Genomic DNA, 18,173 nt, shown 5'->3' on the forward strand with positions numbered 1-18,173 from the left:
CAGCAGAGAGCAGAGAGTGTCAGACTGGAGAGAATACACAACTTCCTTAAGGACATACAGCAACTGATAAGTACTGGAAGACTAGATTTTTTTTAAAACAGAAGTAAATTACAAATCTCTGGTAGTTTCTGGCACCAGTTGATTTGAAAAAAAAAAAAATGTTTTTGGTGAACTTTCCCTTTAAAAAGTATTAAAAAAAAAAGGAAGAAATTTTTTTTTATTCCCCTTACTAAAAATTCTAACCAGCATGAATTCACTGGAAAATGCTGTGTAAAAACGAAGGTATTTATTGGCAACTTTTTTTTTTTTTTTTTTAATGAAAAGAATAAAAATAATACAGATTGATGGGTGTTTGACCATTGGAGATGATGGATGATCAATATCAGTTAGAGGAGCTTTCTAGGTCTTCTGGGTTGGTGGACTATTTATTATTTGGATTGACCCCAAATACTGTACCCATCACCCGTTAGTCAGAGAGGCTGCACTGGCATATATAAGTGTATTGGCAGACAGCGCTGTACATGGTGTAGTGGCCATACACTATTACTACAGCTCAGCTTCTGTTCCCTTCCATCAGAGCTGAGCTGCAGTAGCGCAGAGCGGCCACTATGCACTGTATGGAGCTGTTTCCTTCCAGCTCTGTCCTCTGTCTGTCTATGTGTTGGTGCTGTGGTTTGGCCAATAAGATGATCAGTTCGGGTGCCAGGACTTGATCCCCACTGATCAGATATTGATGACCCATCTTGAAGGTAGATCATCAATAGAAAACCCCTTTAACTGATATTTATTATCTACACTTAGTCATAGGTATAATTATATTACACAGATGATATCAAATCTTTTAAGACATATCCATTTTTCTAGATGGAAGGTCATGTGTTTGGATTATTGGTTCTTGAATTCCTGGCGTCACATGTGTCCACGTTAAGCAACGGACTGGTCCATAACGCAATGTGTGACGCAATGACACCGCAACATGGCAGCTCAATACCCCAGACATCAGAACCGCCATATATTGTGTCTGCCTCCAGCTACTCATACACACCTAGAGAAGAAATCACTGGTAAGGGCTGATATATATATATATATATATATATATATATATTATGTGTTAAAAAACCTTAATTGTTCATTTGGTTGTAGTTGTAATTAAAGGGGAACTTTAAGGGATCTTTTAAAGCAGCTGGATTCAGAAAGTTATACAGATTTATATAGATTCATTTAGAATCTATTTAAAAATTTAAAATCTTACAGTACTTATCAGCTGCTGTATGTCCTGCAGGAAGTGGTGTATTCTTTCCAGTCTGACACAGTGCTCTCTGCTGCCACCTCTGTCCATGTCAGGAACTGTCCAGAGCAGGAGAGGTTTTCTATGGGGATTTGCTGCTGCTCTGGACAGTTCCTGACATGGACAGAGGTGGCAGCAAAGAGCACTGTGTCAGACTGGAAAGAATACACCACTTCCTGCAGGGCATACAGCAGCTGATAAGTACTGGAAGATTTTAGATTTTTTAATAGAAGTTAATTACTAATCTATATAAATTTCTAAAGTCAGTTGATTTAAAAGAATTTTTTTTTTTTTTACTGGAGTACCCCTTTAAGCACCAGAGAGAAAACATATGTCATAAAAACTGAGTGGCAATCCACTCAAAATCTTAGTCTTCATTAGCACAATTTCACAAGGCAAACCCACAGACTATTAGCTGCTATACAGTATTCATCATGACTCCAAGATAAAATATTGCACTGAGCCCAACGAGTAATATCCAAAGTGAGCAAACCACATCTATATATATATATATAGGGGGAGTATAGGGGGAGATTTATCAAACATGGTGTAAAGTGAAACTGTCTCTGTTGCCCCTAGCAACCAATCAGATTCCCCCTCCCATTCCTCACAGACTCTTTGGAAAATGAAAGGTGGAATCTGATTGGTTGCTAGGGGCAACTGAGCCAGTTTCACTTTACACCATGTTTGATAAATCTCCCCCATAAAGAGCAAATGCAAAAAAGATTCCAAATGTGAAAAAATGGTAAAGGCAAAATTACCATCAATGTTTATATAGAACAATGTGGATTCGAGGTTCGCTGAACCCACGTGTTACATCATATAACACCGACTTCTTCAGGGAATGTGCCATTTTGTATGTCATTTTGGTAGCAGTACAGAACGGTACTACCTCTTTGGTAGTAATAGCATCACCTTGTACATTTTTTTTAATTCTTCTAATTTTAAGTTTTTTAGAGACTATGGATATATATCTATATATATATATATATATATATAATTCTGTTCCGTTTTCTCAGTCACTCTTCAGGCAAAACCTGGAACATATTTTGAAGGGTTTCTCCTACAAGCCCGCTCTGTACCAGGAAATGACATGGTCGGACATTTCATTGTGACGGACCCTAAGTCACAAATTCTCAACTGCAGAGAGAAAGTGGTGAGTAACATGTGTCCATCCTCACTGTTCCTTTAGTTAAAGGGGTAGTTCATAAAAAAAAAAAAATCTTTCAAATCAGATAGATTTGTACTTTACTTCTATTAAAAAAATCTCAATCTTTCAGTACTTATCAGCTGCTGTATGTCCTGCAGGAAAGAATACACCACTTCCCGCAGGATATACCGCAGCTGATAAGTACTGGAAGATTTTTTTACCGAAGTAAATTACAAATCTCTGGTGCAAATCTCAATTTGCAACAATGGCTGTGATTAATTGATAATTTACGTTGTGTGAAAGTAGCCTTAGATAGCAATCTATAAGATAACTGATACCCAGACTATAGATACCTTTAGGGTATGTTCACACACGCTGGAGTTCCATTGTGTTACTGCATGTGTGCACACAGCCTCAGGAAAATGGAAACATTTCATTTCTTGTATCTTTCCCAGAATTCCATGGTTTACGATAAAGATTCAAGTATTAAATCCAAGGTCTGGGCAGTGTGGGTGGCACCGGCATCAGTCAGCAAGGTTATATTCATGTGAGTATTATTCTATCTTTAACAATAAAAAGCAAAAAAGTGCAGACTCCATCTGGCTGAGGTTCATCCTACACTGTCATCTCCTTCCTTACAAGCGACAAACTACACACAGTGACCCTTAGGCCATGTTCACACAACGTAAGTTCCGTACTAATCACGGTTGTTGTTGCAACGGCCGTGATTGGTACGGAACCTACGTTGTGCTGCAGGCCGAGGGAATTTCGACCGGACTGTATACACAGGGTATACACTCCGGCCGGGATCCCTAGCGGTGCCGTAGAAAACTGACAGGTCAATTTTCTGCGGCTGCTATTCATTGAATAGCGGCCGCAGAAACTCTGTCAGTGCACACAGTGGAGAGAGCGGCTCCGGACGCATGCTACATTGTGTGCAGTGTGGAGTTCTGATGCGGGTGTGCACGGATACGCCCGCATCAGAACTCAGATCATCCAGTCAGTACTGCAGTACTAGCCGAGATGATCTTTTCTGAGACCAGCCGTTCCGTGACCCGGATGGGTCACGGAACGGCTGGTCTCATACAGCGTGTGAACATGGCCTCATAGTGAGACAGGATTGGGGTTTTTTGGACACTTTATTGTACCATTTTGCAACATGTAGGATTCTGATCACTTTTTTTCTTGATTTTTTTTCAGTGCACGCTCCATTGTGTACACTGACAGGGTTTTCTGCGGCCTCTATTCAATGAATAGCGGCCGCAGAAAACTGACATGTCAGTTTTCTTTGGCGCCACTAGGGATCCCGGCCGGAGTGTATACTATGTGTATGTATATATGTACTATGTGTATACACTCAATTCTCTCAGCCTTCAGCACCAGTAGCGGATTCCAATAGGTCTGTTTTGGGCGGTAGCCCGGGGCCCTGAGCTCCTGGGGGGCCCATGGTCCCCCAATCAGACTTATACTTTCAGTGGTGTATTGTCTCCTGGCTACAGTTCTGACATGATGTGCAAAAAAAAAAAAAAAAAACACAGCTTTTTTTTTACAGCAATTTTACACTAATCAGGGCGAAACCAAAGCCCGGAAACAATGAAGCAACATTAGAGAACATACAGAAGGACCTTAACATGTGACTATGATGTCACCACAGGTCCTGTACACAGGAAAAAGACTAACACTATTGCTGCCATAGTTACAGTGGGGTAGGAGAGGGGCCCAAGCTTGGTGAACAGCCCGAGGCCTATGGTAAAGTTAATCGGCCCCTGTTCAGCACAACGTTAGTTCCGCACTAATCACGGCCGTTGCAACGACGGCCGTGATTAGTACAGAACTTACGTCGTGTGAAAATAGCTGGAGAATGCGAGAATGTTCAGTCCCACATGTTCCCAATGGATAACATATTTTTTTTTTTATAAATTTAGAGCGAGATTTCTGCAATCAAAGAAAACCTTCTGGGTGGAAAGTCCGGAGCTTGTGGTAAGTGCTTTATGCTGTTTCTATAGTATATGCTATAGACATTGATGGGACTTTTCCACTTGTAGATCTACTTGTTAACTACAAATCCATTTATGGAGAATTTTCTTAAAGGGGAGCTCTACTGTTGCACTAATTTAGGTGGTCTTAAATACATGGTATTGGATGGTGCATGGGTGATGGACAGATCACTGTGCAGCTACATGGAGGATAGGACAGGTTGTTCTTCATGGATGAGATGGTAGACTGAAGGTCTGGAAGAAGTATGACATGGGTTCGTAGAGACTAGGGCAATATATTGGGAAACCCATTAGGCAAAAGCTGTACAGTTGTATCGGTATGTTGTTTAGTTCTGTCACTATGTTGGTATCGCTATGTTGTATAGTGGTATCGCTATGTTGTATAGATCTATTGATGTGTTATATAGATGTATCACTATGTTGTATCTCTATGTTGCACAGTTTTATCGCTATGTTGTATCTCTATGTTGTACAGTTTTATCGCTATGTTGTATCAATATGTGGTATAGTTGTATTGCTATGTTGTATAGTTGTATCGCTATGTTGTATAGTTGTATCGCTATGTTGTATAGTTGTATCGCTATGTTGTATAGTTGTATCGCTATGTTGTATAGTTGTATCACTAACTTGTATAGTTCTATCTCTGTGTTGTATAGTTGTATCACTATGTTGTATAGTTGTATCGCTATGTTGTATAGTTGTATCACTAACTTGTATAGTTCTATCTCTGTGTTGTATAGTTGTATCGCTATGTTGTATAGTTGTATCGCTATGTTGTATAGTTGTATCGCTATGTTGTATAGTTCTATCGCTATGTTGTATAGTTCTATCGCTATGTTGTATAGTTGTATCACTATGTTGTATAGTTCTATCTCTGTGTTGTATAGTTCTATCTCTGTGTTGTATAGTTGTATCACTATGTTGTATAGTTTTATTATATTCAGTTTGTTCCTGATAATATCTGAAGTCTTTTATTCCCTTTTCCAGGTTTCCTCCAGTGCAGCGAGCAGCCTGATCGGTGGGTGACGTCTCGTCTGATGTGTATATATATATATACTACTGTAGTTTGTATATGTATACAGCTTCCCGCTATGCCCAGTGTTCAGTAGACCATGAACAGAGCGACAATGTGTATGTGCATCCCACTGCTCAGATTTTGGGACCCCCAGGTGGTAAATTGAGCCCCTGGGATCTCTTATTTATGCCCCATCCTGTGGATACTATGTATGGGGCATAATTTGTCAAGATAGGAAAATCCCTTTAAGCACCTACGTAAGACTGTCACTAGGGGGAGCCAACTGGACACCAGTTCAGTCAGTCGGTGCCTTTGTAGTCATAAGGAAAGTTGTATTTAAAGGATTTCCCCCCCCCATCTTATGACCTGTGACTATGTGCACCTGTATTCATACTGTTGCTTCCTTCTAGCTATTACCTATGCTGAAATCTAAGTTGGAGGGAGCGTCCGGCTTTTTCTATACGAAACCAGTTCTAACTCTGTCCTATTCTTCAGGGAGGATCCAGTTACACAGGTCGGATGTGACCCTCAGTGACACCAAAGCTGACGTCTCTGCCGCTTCCAACGTGACCCACAAAAAGCACAAAAGTCACATAATAGTAAAGACTCACGGTTAGTATGACGTCCGCCGCCATCGTCCGTACACAGACTCGGACCCTGTGCCACATAGGAGGGAAAAATACACAAAGAACCCCCTAACTCTAGGGCCTCTCCCCACTTTGGGGGAGATTTATCAACCATGGTGTAAAGTGAAACTGACTCAGTTGCCCCTAGCAACCAATCAGATTCCACCTTTCATTTTCCAAAGAGTCTGTGAGGAATGAAAGGTGGAATCTGATTGGTTGCTAGGGGCGACTGAGCCAGTTTCACTTTACACCATGTTTGATAAATCTCCCCTGCTGTGTCTTTTTATAGGACACCACACAATAGACTTATAATGTGGACTCTTTGATCACATGACATGATGACAGTGCCCATTTAAAGGGAATGTGTCATAAAGCAAGTTGGTAAATCAGAGGTTCACCTGTAAAGTACAAATGTGCTCTTTTTAAGAAAGTAACTTACATCCCTGTACTCCCGTGTCTTCTCCTCCATGGATCTGATCACTTCCTGGTTTCCTCTCTGAACTCTAAACCTGCCGTTGCCATGTAACAGTGCAGACACTTTCCCACAATCCCTCTAGCTTGCAGGCTCAGTGGAGACCAACTGCCAGTACTTTCTGGAGATTGCAGTTGAACTGAGCATGCCTGACCCATCTTAGCGGGTCGTAACCAAGGGCAGCAGGTTGTACATTTGAAATATGTTTCATTTCCCAGACTGTATCAGTTAGGCCTTACATTTCTTAATGACAGTAACTCCGACCATCTGACTAAGCATCTGACTAATGATGTATCACTTACATTGTTCTGTGCAGCTGATCCAGAGAAATCCTCCTGAATAACATTGACAATAAGTAGTCCTTCCCATTATGTGCATGAGCTCAGTAGTCCTGGATATTCATGAGAAGCAGAAAACTCCACACTCCAGCTGCTGATTGGCAGTTATCTATCCATGCTGTGTATGGGCAGTCAGCTGTCAATCAGCAGCTGGAGGGCGGGGGGAGGGGTGTGGCAAGAATCCTATTCTCCTGCATATTAGGAGAACGGTTGAACAGAATGATGTAAGTAATACACCGATCTGTTCAACATTTCTGTCACTAGTTTGTGCTGCCCTCATTTAAGGTGGAATAAACCTAGTGACAGATTCCCTTTAAAGCAGATGAAAGTCATAAAGGAGGGTCCTCCTGCTAGTCACCGGGTTGGCATCCTTGTACATATGACTTTTTTTTTTATACATACTGTCTATAAGTTTTTAGTACTTTAACTAGATGTTTGATGTAAGAGAATTGTCCATGAGAGAGAAGGTGACTCCTGTATGTGATATCCTCTCCTGTCCGCAGGGGCGCTCATGCTCATCGCCTGGATGACTACAGGAAGTTTAGGGATGATCATGGCTCGATATTTCAAAACTGCTGCAAAGAGACCAATTCTGGGCAAAGCACTTTGGTTCCAGGTAAAGAAAAGCCACAAAATTCACCAAAATTTTTTGTAATACCCCCTGTTATTTTAGAAATGAAAGGGAACATGACTTATCTCGGTGGTGTCAATACAGGGTCGGACTGACCCACCATAGTACTAGAGAATCCTCCGGTGGGCCCCCAGCTTTAGAACCTGAACAAACACTGACTGGCATATTGTTTATCACTGGTTCTTCATTGGTGGGCCCCCAGGATCCTGTTCTCTGGTGGGCCCCAGGTACCCCAGTCCAACACTGTGTCTATATATTAGGCCATGACCCAAACATGGCTGCCATATGGGATCAAGGGCAAGTTTTTCCTCTGGGATGGGGGTCATGTAGGATATCAAAGAAGACAATAAAATTTGCAATGTATTTTGTGGATAAAAAGGAAACCAAGACAGAAAGTTATAAGAAACGAGAACGTTCCCTGTGATGCACAGCTATTTGACGTGTTTAATGTGTTGTTAACGGTGCTGAACACAAAGTCGAAGCTGAATACAAAGCAACTGTCCTGATATCATGGAGCGATAGACAATGGGGGAGATTTATCCAACATGGTGTAAAGTGAAACTGGCTCAGTTGCCCCTAGCAACCAATCAGATTCCTCCTTTCATTTTCCAAAGAGTCTGTGGGGAATGAAAGATGGAATCTGATTGGTTGCTAGGGGCAACTGAGCCAGATTCACTTTACACCATGTTGATAAATCTCCCCCTATGTGTGTTATTATAGTGTTCAGTACTTGCTATAATTGTCTTCAGGTTTCCTTTACTAGGACTAATATCCTTATTGTTATATTGCAGGCTCACATAGTGTTCATGGTTTTGACGGTGGCTGCGACAATAGTATCTTTTGTGTTGTCGTTTGTGGAGCATCGAGGATGGGCGTATGTAAGTAGAAACAATATACCAATATCAAATTGTGTATACATTATAAGCCTTTTAGGCTATGCTCACACACCCTTGAAATAACAGACGTTTTTATTGAACGGAAAATGTTTTTCTTTAAAATCAACTGATGTCGGAAAGTTATACAGATTTGTAATTTAGTTATAAAAAAGTTAAACCAATCCCGCTCCTGATATAAACACTAATAGTAGTGTGTGTACTGCTGCGAGCTACAGCTAGTGGTAACTGCCTCCACTAAAAATAAGAATAAATCTAAGTAAAAAATGCAGTGCCGCGCTAAGTACTGTTATCTTAAAAACAAGATCGTTAATATCAGTGCATAATAAAGCCAGTGCAAGATATTGAACCAAAGCTGCTTACTGTTAGTGTGCGAGTGGGCTGGCTTGGATCTGTAGTCCTCCACGTCCGTGAACCTGTGTAACTTTCTATTTGAAGTCACGGATGTCCTGCTATGGTCGGTGAATCACCGGTCACTGTGTTCTTACTGATCTTTGCCACAAGGTCCTTTCTGCAAAGTTTTCCTGCGAATAGGGCATGCGCCCCGGCCGGTAGCGCGTGAAGCCCTAGGTACGGGAATCCCGGATGAGAATCTTTCTGTGATGTCACAGATTCTACGGGTCGCCACGTGAGGCAAGATACTTCCTCGACGCGTTTCAAAGGATACGTCCTTCTTTCTCAAGAGGATCTTGCTCATGTTCATGCTTCTCCTTTATAGGTACGTATTCTCATCTCAGGATTAACCCGTTTCTTTCCAAGTAGTTTTTTACAAGAAAACAAACAGTTCAAATTCTGCATTTAGCCCTGCGGGCTGCATACTATTAAATAGGAAAATATATTCGCTCTCTTTTTTGGACATTTTGTGGATATAGTTTCCACCCCGCCGTTCTGCCTTCACTTGCTCCAATGCTCCAAATGTCGACTCATCAATCTGGCCATTATGATACTCTCTATAATGCCGTGATAAAGGATGGCCATCAAACTGTCTTTTTATATTGTATATATGTTCCGAAATTCTTCTATGTAGGGTTCTTTTTGTTCGCCCTATATATAATTTATTACAAGGGCATTTAATGAAATAAATCACCCCTTTGGTCTTACAAGTAATATGACCTTTTATGTTGTGACTTACATTATGGGGAACGACTTTATTTGTTCTTTTTACATTCACCATGCTAGTACAGCATTTACATTTTCTACAGGGGAAAAAACCTTCCGCATATGATATTATACCTGTATATTTCTCCTTATAGTCAACATAATCTTGCCGGATAGTAGGAGCTATTTTATTACCCAGGCTTTGTGCTTTCCGATAAATCATTCTGGGTTTGTCCGGAATGAGTTCCCCTATAATCTTGTCCTGTTTCAAAATATTCCAGTGTTTCTGTACAATTTGTCTTAATAAATATTAATAAAAATGATTTTTATCTTAATTTTACACCCACATACAGTACTACTAGTATTCATTTTTTGGATCTGACTATTTATATAGAGGATGGCCATTTATGCACAAAAACCTATCATAAACCCACTGACAGTAATAGCTTTATCTCACTTGCCAGTTGCCATCTCCCGATGTGGCTCTTAAATATTCCAAGAAGTCAATTCTTACGATTAAGGAGGAATTGTACGCACAAAGAAATATACGAGGAAGAGGCCCACACTTTACGAACCAAATTTGTGCAGAAGGGATACAAACTAGGTCAACTAGAGCTAATTAGAAAAGAAGTGGGGGAAATAGAGAGGGAACAACTAATAGTGAACCAACAAAAAGAAAAAGGAAAAGAAGGTTATAACATTCAAAATAATCAATTTAATATTCCATTGATCTCCACATATTCCAATCAGGCCAAGAATGTAAGACAAATTGTACAGAAACACTGGAATATTTTGAAACAGGACAAGATTATAGGGGAACTCATTCCGGACAAACCCAGAATGATTTATCGGAAAGCACAAAGCCTGGGTAATAAAATAGCTCCTACTATCCGGCAAGATTATGTTGACTATAAGGAGAAATATACAGGTATAATATCATATGCGGAAGGTTTTTTCCCCTGTAGAAAATGTAAATGCTGTACTAGCATGGTGAATGTAAAAAGAACCAATAAAGTCGTTCCCCATAATGTAAGTCACAACATAAAAGGTCATATTACTTGTAAGACCAAAGGGGTGATTTATTTCATTAAATGCCCTTGTAGTAAATTATATATAGGGCGAACAAAAAGAACCCTACATAGAAGAATTTCGGAACATATATACAATATAAAAAGACAGTTTGATGGCCATCCTTTATCACGGCATTATAGAGAGTATCATAATGGCCAGATTGATGAGATTGGAGCAAGTGAAGGCAGAACGGCGGGGTGGAAACTATATCCACAAAATGTCCAAAAAAGAGAGCGAATATATTTTCCTATTTAATAGTATGCAGCCCGCAGGGATAAATGCAGAATTTGAACTGTTTGTTTTCTTGTAAAAAAAACTACTTGGAAAGAAACGGGTTAATCCTGAGATGAGAATACGTACCTATAAAGGAGAAGCATGAACATGAGCAAGATCCTCTTGAGAAAGAAGGACGTATCCTTTGAAACGCGTCGAGGAAGTATCTTGCCTCACGTGGCAACCCGTAGAATCTGTGACGTCACAGAAAGATTCTCATCCGGGATTCCCGTACCTAGGGCTTCACGCGCTACCGGCCGGGGCGCGTGCCCTATTCGCAGGAAAACTTTGCAGAAAGGACCTTGTGGCAAAGATCAGTAAGAACACAGTGACCGGTGATTCACCGACCATAGCAGGACATCCGTCACTTTAAATAGAAAGTTACACAGGTTCACGGACGTGGAGGACTACAGATCCAAGCCAGCCCACTCGCACACTAACAGTGAGCAGCTTTGGTTCAATATCTTGCACTGGCTTTATTATGCACTGATATTAACGATCTTGTTTTTAAGATAACAGTACTTAGCACGGCACTGCATTTTTTACTTATATTTGTTATTTACTTCTATTTTAAAAAAATCTCCTATCTTCCAGTACTTATCAGCTACTGTATGTCCTGCAGGAAGTGGTGTATTCTTCCCAGCCTGACACAGTGCTCTCTGCTGCCACCTCTGTCCATGTCAGCAACTGTCCAGAGCAGCAGCAAATCCCCATAGAAAACCTCTCCTGCTCTGGGCAGTTCCTAACATGGACAGAGGTGGCAGCAGAGAGCACTGTGTCAGACTGGAAAGAATACACCACTTCCTGCAGGACATACAGTAGCTGATAAGTACTGGAAGGCTGGAGATTTTTAAATAGAAGTAATTTTTTACATCTGTATAAATTTCTGACACCAGTTGATTTGACAGATATCCCACATGCAAGTTGGAATTTTCCAATAGAATTTACATTTTAGTAACGTTTGGTTAGTGATTGCCTCTCCTTGTGTCTCAGGATGTCAGCACTCATGCTATCCTTGGATGCCTTGTGATGATCCTGGCTATTATCCAGCCCTTTGTTAGCATCTTACGACCTTCACCGCAGAGCGACATGTAAGTTATTCAAGAAGGGGTTATCCGAGATTAAAAAACACAGCTACTTTCCTGCAAAGACAGCGCTACCCCTGTCCTCAGGTTGTGTGTGGTATTACACTGAAGCTCCATGGAACTGAGCTGCAAAACCCGGACACCCAACCTGAGGACAAGAGTGGTGCTGTTTTTGGATGAAAGCCGCCATGTTTTTTTTTTTTATAAACCTGGATAATGAGTACAATTTTTTTTTTTATTTTTTATAGGAGATTCTTTTTCAATTGGTTTCATGCTGTCAATGCGCTCCTGATAAAAGTCCTGGCAGGTGTGTGCGTCATTCGCCACAGAAATGAAAGTGTTCTCTCTGTATTCGTTCAGCGAGTCTCTTAATATGTCCGATCTCTTCCAGTGACCAATCTCTTCCTGGGCTTCCAGTTCATTGACTATAAGCTCGGCTGGCTGGTGAACACCATGGGAGGCTTCGTCGGCTGGGAGGCTTTAGCCTTTTTTTGCTTAGAGATTAATAGCGACCTGGCACGAAAAGGTAAAAAAAAAGACTTTCATGACTAGAGTAATACAGATAACCGGGGGCTGGATAAACCAGAAACCCAAACCCTGATCCCCAATACTGACACTGGACGCTGTGTGATGGGGGAAAAATAATAACATAGCTAACCTTAGAGGGGAAGTCCCTACATTTTTTTTAAAGAGCCGGGGAGGAGGTGGCTGGACCTAACTACATGCACCTACTGTACCTCCCTGATTTAAGCGCTGGGGTCCACTGTCGGCCCCTCTGGTTCACGGTTAGCTTTCTGGTCTGAATGGGGACTGGCCTTGGGAACGGGAACTGGAGAGTCAGACAGCTTACCCCAATGCTGGAACCAGGGAGGTAGGTGCATGTAGTTAAGTTCAGCCACCTCCTCCCCAGCTCTTTGAAAAGAATATCGGGCGCCGGACTTCCCCTTTAATATACACATTAATATTGTAACTAAACATGAGCGCAACTGGAGCGTGCTCGAGTCAGATAGTTCACCATTTGATTGGCTAAAGAAGTTGGATGCAGCCCTAAAGAGTAAAAGAAAATATGGATATGGCCTATGACTGTATCCATGTTTTCCAGGACTCCCTGGGGCTGCATCCAACTTTGTCAGCCACTGGTAATCAAATGGCGAATGTTCTGATTCAAGCGTGCTCATGTCTAATTGTATCTAGTGCAATCAAATCCCTGAGGAGGTCATGGGTGGCCCAGAATAAGCAGAACCGAGCAGTCCCCAGTCACACCCTGATCCTCCAATCACACTCCCTCTCCTCCCGTAAGGGAGTGATTTATCTGACAGATTTCTGAAGCCAAAGCCAGGAACATGTCATAAAGTTAAGACTGATATTTCTCCTCTATTCAAATCTATTAACGGCTTTGGCTTCATAAATCTGTCAGATGATCCGTCTGTGTAAACACACCACTAGACACACTAGAGCTTAGGGCTGACTCATAACCCTCCCACTGACCTGACCTAACTATGGTCCATCCTCCTATAACTATTATGACCATAACCCCCTATCGCCCCCTGTCCTGTACAGGCTCGACTATGCAAGAAGAAAGGGGGGGGGGTCTGAATTTTTATTCTGTTGGAGATTTTTTAATATATATTTTTGAATTTAAAGGGAAGCCGTCAACATGTAAATGCTACCTAATCTATAGGCATCATGTTATAGAGCAGAAGGAGCTGAGTGGATTCATATATACCTTTATGGGGAAATATGCAGTATAACTTGTAATTTATTGATTGATGTTTTCATGCTAAAGAGTCCGATCCATTGAGTTACACCGCCCACTGGACTCCTTATAACAGAAAGAACAACCAATGGGTTATACTAAATCTTTGCCTACAATGATATATATCAATCAGCTCAGCTCTTCCTGCTCTATAACATGATGATGATAGATTAGATAGCATTTTCTTGATGACAGGTTCCCTTTATATACAGTTGAGAGAACTTCGAGCATACTCCTGTTTTTCTAAACCCAAGTGTGCAGCTTTTGATTTTTGGTGGCTGCCATAGGCCATAGTCCAGGCATTATACGGATTCAGACGTACCGGAGCATACTCGATGTTCGCTCAACTCTAATAAGCAATCATGATTGCTTACACATGTCAGTGCAATACTACTTGTATTCATCTGTGATCTTGGCACTCTGCTAGTATCGTCTATCTGAAGCAGACTCTATTAGTAGTGTCTATATGGCAGCACTGGAGGCCTAACCAATCAGTACCCCTGTGATGCAATAAGGACCCTAACAGTTGTGGCATCTGTTATTTAGCCTTTTAAATGCTGTAATGAGTCTTGTGGTTTTTTATATTCATCCCACCAGTAAATTGACCAGATATTGTTCTCCATATCATTTATCTGTCCAACTTTTTCCTCTTTAATCTGACCCAGGTATAGAACGGCGCCGTCACGGGGAAGCCGGTTCCGCGGTGCGATTTTTGAACCGCGGCCCGGTTCCCGTGTACGGCGATGTTCTATCTACGGGTACCGGGCCGGGGCCGAAGCACAGTAGGCGGGCTGGCCCGCCCCCAGTGGGAGGGAATTCCCTCCCCTCTATGACGCGGCCCGTCTCCAGTGCTTCAGCTCCGGCCCGGGACCCGTCGATAGAACAGCGCCGGACATGTGAACCGGGCCGCGGTTCAAAAATCGGACGCGGCACCGGCTTCCCTGTGACGGCGCCGTTCTATACCTGGGTCAGGTTAAAGAGGATGTACCTGATGGTATGCCCTCTTTAAATTTACAAACTGCAGTGGGTATAAGATGGTCTTTATCACTAGCCTGGCTGCTAACTCTCATTTTCTACTTTATCTCTTTACCTTTAGAAAAGCAGAAATTAGGAGACTCGGAAAGCCCAGAAGCCTTGGTAATCATTTCATATATACAGTCAGATTCCACTTTTCATTCCTCACAGACTCTTTGGAAAATGAAATTGGAATCTGAGCCAGTTTTACTTTACACCATGTTTGATAAATCTCCCCCAATGTGTATTGTCTCCAGCTCCCTTCTCTTCATAGACAACACATTATACTCTGATGTCACAGGAGGCTTAGTTGATTCTTGTCTCTAAGATATAGCCCCGCCTCCTCAATGATGTCACCATCTCTGACCAGCCCCTCCAGCCTACATCACCATCTCCCTGTTATATACATGCATAAAATGGCAGCATGTTTATGCACTCTGATGCCATACTGCAGGATTTAGTATTACTTAAAGGGAATCTGTCACTAGGTTTATTCCACCTTAAATCAGGGCAGCATAATCGGTGTATTACTTACATCATTCTGTTCAGCCGTTCTCCTAATATGCAGGAGAATAGGATTCTTGCCACACCCCACCCCCACCCTCCAGCTGCTGATTGACAGTTAACTGCCTATACACAGCATGAATAGATAACTGCCAATCAGCAGCTGGTTGGTGGCGTTTTCTGCTTCTCATGAATATTCAGCTCTACTGAGCTCATGCACATAATGGAGAGGACTACTTATTGTCCATGTTATTCAGGAGGAGATCTCTGGATCAGCTGCACAGAACAATGTTAGTGATACAGAATTCTGTCCAGCATCTCTGTCACTAGTTTATACTAAACAAACCTCTAAGGGGTATTTTGATTTAATTTAGACTTTTCACATCTGTTTTAATACCTACTTGTATTCTCAATAAAATAACTCGAAAAACGTTGCCATTTCCATTTGTGTCAAAGGGGCGTGCCCCTACACAGTCTGCGCTAGTTGGACAACATGAGGGTTATGTATAGACACCCCTCCAACTTGTAACACCCGGTTGTCAATTTGATCATCAATGGACCGTCCAGTTGGGACAACCCCTATAAAGTCTATTGTACTCGAATACTAAGCAATACCCCGCGTTTCTTTGAGGTGGCGAGGGCTCCGTGTAATATTTAGAGAACATTTATGTATCATTGTATGTTTTCATATTTTTTTTGCCTTTTATATATTAACTCTATTTCATCATGGTTATTTTAGGTGAAGGCTGAGGTTTACCTGCTGCTCATCTACCTGTGCGGGAACATGGCCTTCCTGGTGGCTCTGCTAGTTGGAATCGGGATCTCATAGGAAAGATTATTGGAGACGGCGCAAGGGGGACCAGTATCCATTTCAGGACTCTTACAGGTTTGCCTTGACTGGCATGAAAAGGAAATAATATGGTGAAGCTTCCAGGATGGTTTCACCTTCTATTTCTCATCTTTCCTATTTTTTTTTTTTTTTTTTTTTAAATCGACCATGTGCAAATTTTATGGATTATATTTTTCTAGGCCAAAATCTTCTATTCAAATAATTTATTCACAAAATACAGAAGCCAATGACTATTTACCGCGGGTGACGCCATTCTATCCACGGCTTCATATAATATAACAACCAGTTGTATATTGCTATTAGTGCCCCAAAATAATATTACTGGAAGATGGAAGCAGAGATATAGGAAGACACCATTTCAGTGATATTAGACCTACTCGGGCTCCTAGCCAGGCCTAGTCCGAGTCATATATGTAGCTGTGACTTTCAGAATGCTACTGCTGTTTAGTGACATTAGTCTATGGCGCCTGTTATCGGTCAATCGGCATCACCTAAGTAAATAGAGTGAGTGGGCATGGCTGTTAGGGCACCCAATGTTGTCTGCATTTCTCAAGCAGGGTGGTAGAAAAAGAGCTGCGAGGAAATAATAGGTAAGAAATAGAGACGGACAGATTTGTCAGCTGAACAGGGGCAGGGACTCCTTTCAAATGACACTCACCTCAACCCGGGTTGTGAAGATGTAGCACATAGGGGGAGATTTAGGGGGTGTAAAATTTAGACTGATGCAAACTGTCCACAGCAACCAATCACAGCTCAGCTCTCAGCTCTGATGAAAGGAAAGCTGAGCTGTGATTGGCTGCTGTGGGCAGTTTACACCAGTCTAAATTTTACACCCTTTGATTAATCTCCCCCATAGTCTTGCTGCTTAGGGTACAGAGCAGGGACTCCTGTCTTTAACAGGAGCTCATATCTAATAAAGATTTTTTTTTTTTTTCCATTTTATTTTATCCTCATCATGTGACTCTGTTTAGGGACCGGATAGTCACTATAACAAGCAAGTTTATTGTACATTGAATATTTCATTTTTCCTTGAAAATACACACTTACAGTAATTACTGTACTTACCACTAAAAGGTTAAAGAGGTTGTCTGGGAAAAACTAAGTTTGTCCCTATCCACAGGATAAGGGAAAAGTAAGAGAACACGGGGGGTCCGACCACCGTACCTCCTGCCGTTCTCCCTATGGGGCCCCGGGTTTCTTTGTTATGAATACAGCTGTGGGTACGGCATGTGACCTGCGGTTCAATTCTTTCCTGTGGAGCTGCCGAAGAGAGCCGAGTAAGCTTACTCTACACTTACCGACGGCTCCATAAGAATAAGGGTGTGTTCACACTGAGGAATAGGCGAGTATTCAGCGAGGAATTAGGGTATGTGCACACTGAGGAAAAGGTGAGGGATTGGGTGAGGAAATGAAGAGGAATCCGCTCTTATGTCAGCTTGAAATTCCTCCCGTTAGGGTATGTGCACACCGAGGAAAAGGCGAGGAATTCAGCTTGAAATTCCTCCCGTAAAATATGTACAGAGCAAAGTCCCATTGTGTTCAATGGGTTTTCTGCTCTGTTGTTCACACTGCAGAATTTCCGAGCAGAATTTTCTGCTGTAGATCTGCTAGAGGAATCCTATAGTAGTCAATGGGGGGCTTAAATTCTGCTTGAATTCTGCCTAAAAACTTTCTGCTTCAATTCCTCGAGAATTGCTCAGTGTGCACATACCTGAAAGTAGCAATGTTGCATTTACACGGGCGGAATTCTGCGTGAATTCCGCCCGCTTTTTATGGCGGAATTCCGCTAGAATTGCTCAGTGTGCACATACCCTTGCTCAGTGTGCATGAGCCCTAAGGGTACGTGCACACTGAACAATTGTGACAAACTCCATAGCGGAATTCTCAGCTCGCGCCCACTTGCGGACTGTGGCGGGTGCGCGCGTCTCCACACGTGTCATAGACTCCATTCTATGCCCGGGCGGATTCTTTCATCCGTCCAAAGAATAATCAAGTTCATTCTTTGGACAGAGGGCGGAATCTGCCCATGCATAGAATGGAGTCTATGAGACTGGCGGAGACGCGCGCCCGACGCAGTCCAGGAGCTGAGAATTCTGCGACGGAGTTTCTGCC

At 42.0% G+C, this 18,173-nt stretch overlaps 1 protein-coding gene across 1 annotated transcript; it reads left to right on the top strand.

The window, feature by feature from the left end:
- Window positions 1-2,307: 2,307 nt before the first annotated feature.
- On the top strand, window positions 2,308-16,781 carry LOC138790087 (putative ferric-chelate reductase 1). Its single transcript, XM_069969041.1, has 12 exons — window positions 2,308-2,444; window positions 2,894-2,985; window positions 4,364-4,418; window positions 5,423-5,453; window positions 5,946-6,062; window positions 7,390-7,502; window positions 8,309-8,395; window positions 11,846-11,943; window positions 12,186-12,244; window positions 12,329-12,463; window positions 14,790-14,830; window positions 15,951-16,781. The coding sequence occupies exons 1-12, from the start codon at window positions 2,382-2,384 to the stop codon at window positions 16,038-16,040; spliced, it is 981 nt and encodes a 326-aa protein (XP_069825142.1). The 5' UTR covers window positions 2,308-2,381; the 3' UTR covers window positions 16,041-16,781.
- Window positions 16,782-18,173: the final 1,392 nt, after the last annotated feature.

The sequence above is a fragment of the Dendropsophus ebraccatus genome, chromosome 4, assembly GCF_027789765.1.
Source record: "Dendropsophus ebraccatus isolate aDenEbr1 chromosome 4, aDenEbr1.pat, whole genome shotgun sequence".
NCBI classification, from domain to species: domain Eukaryota; kingdom Metazoa; phylum Chordata; class Amphibia; order Anura; family Hylidae; genus Dendropsophus; species Dendropsophus ebraccatus.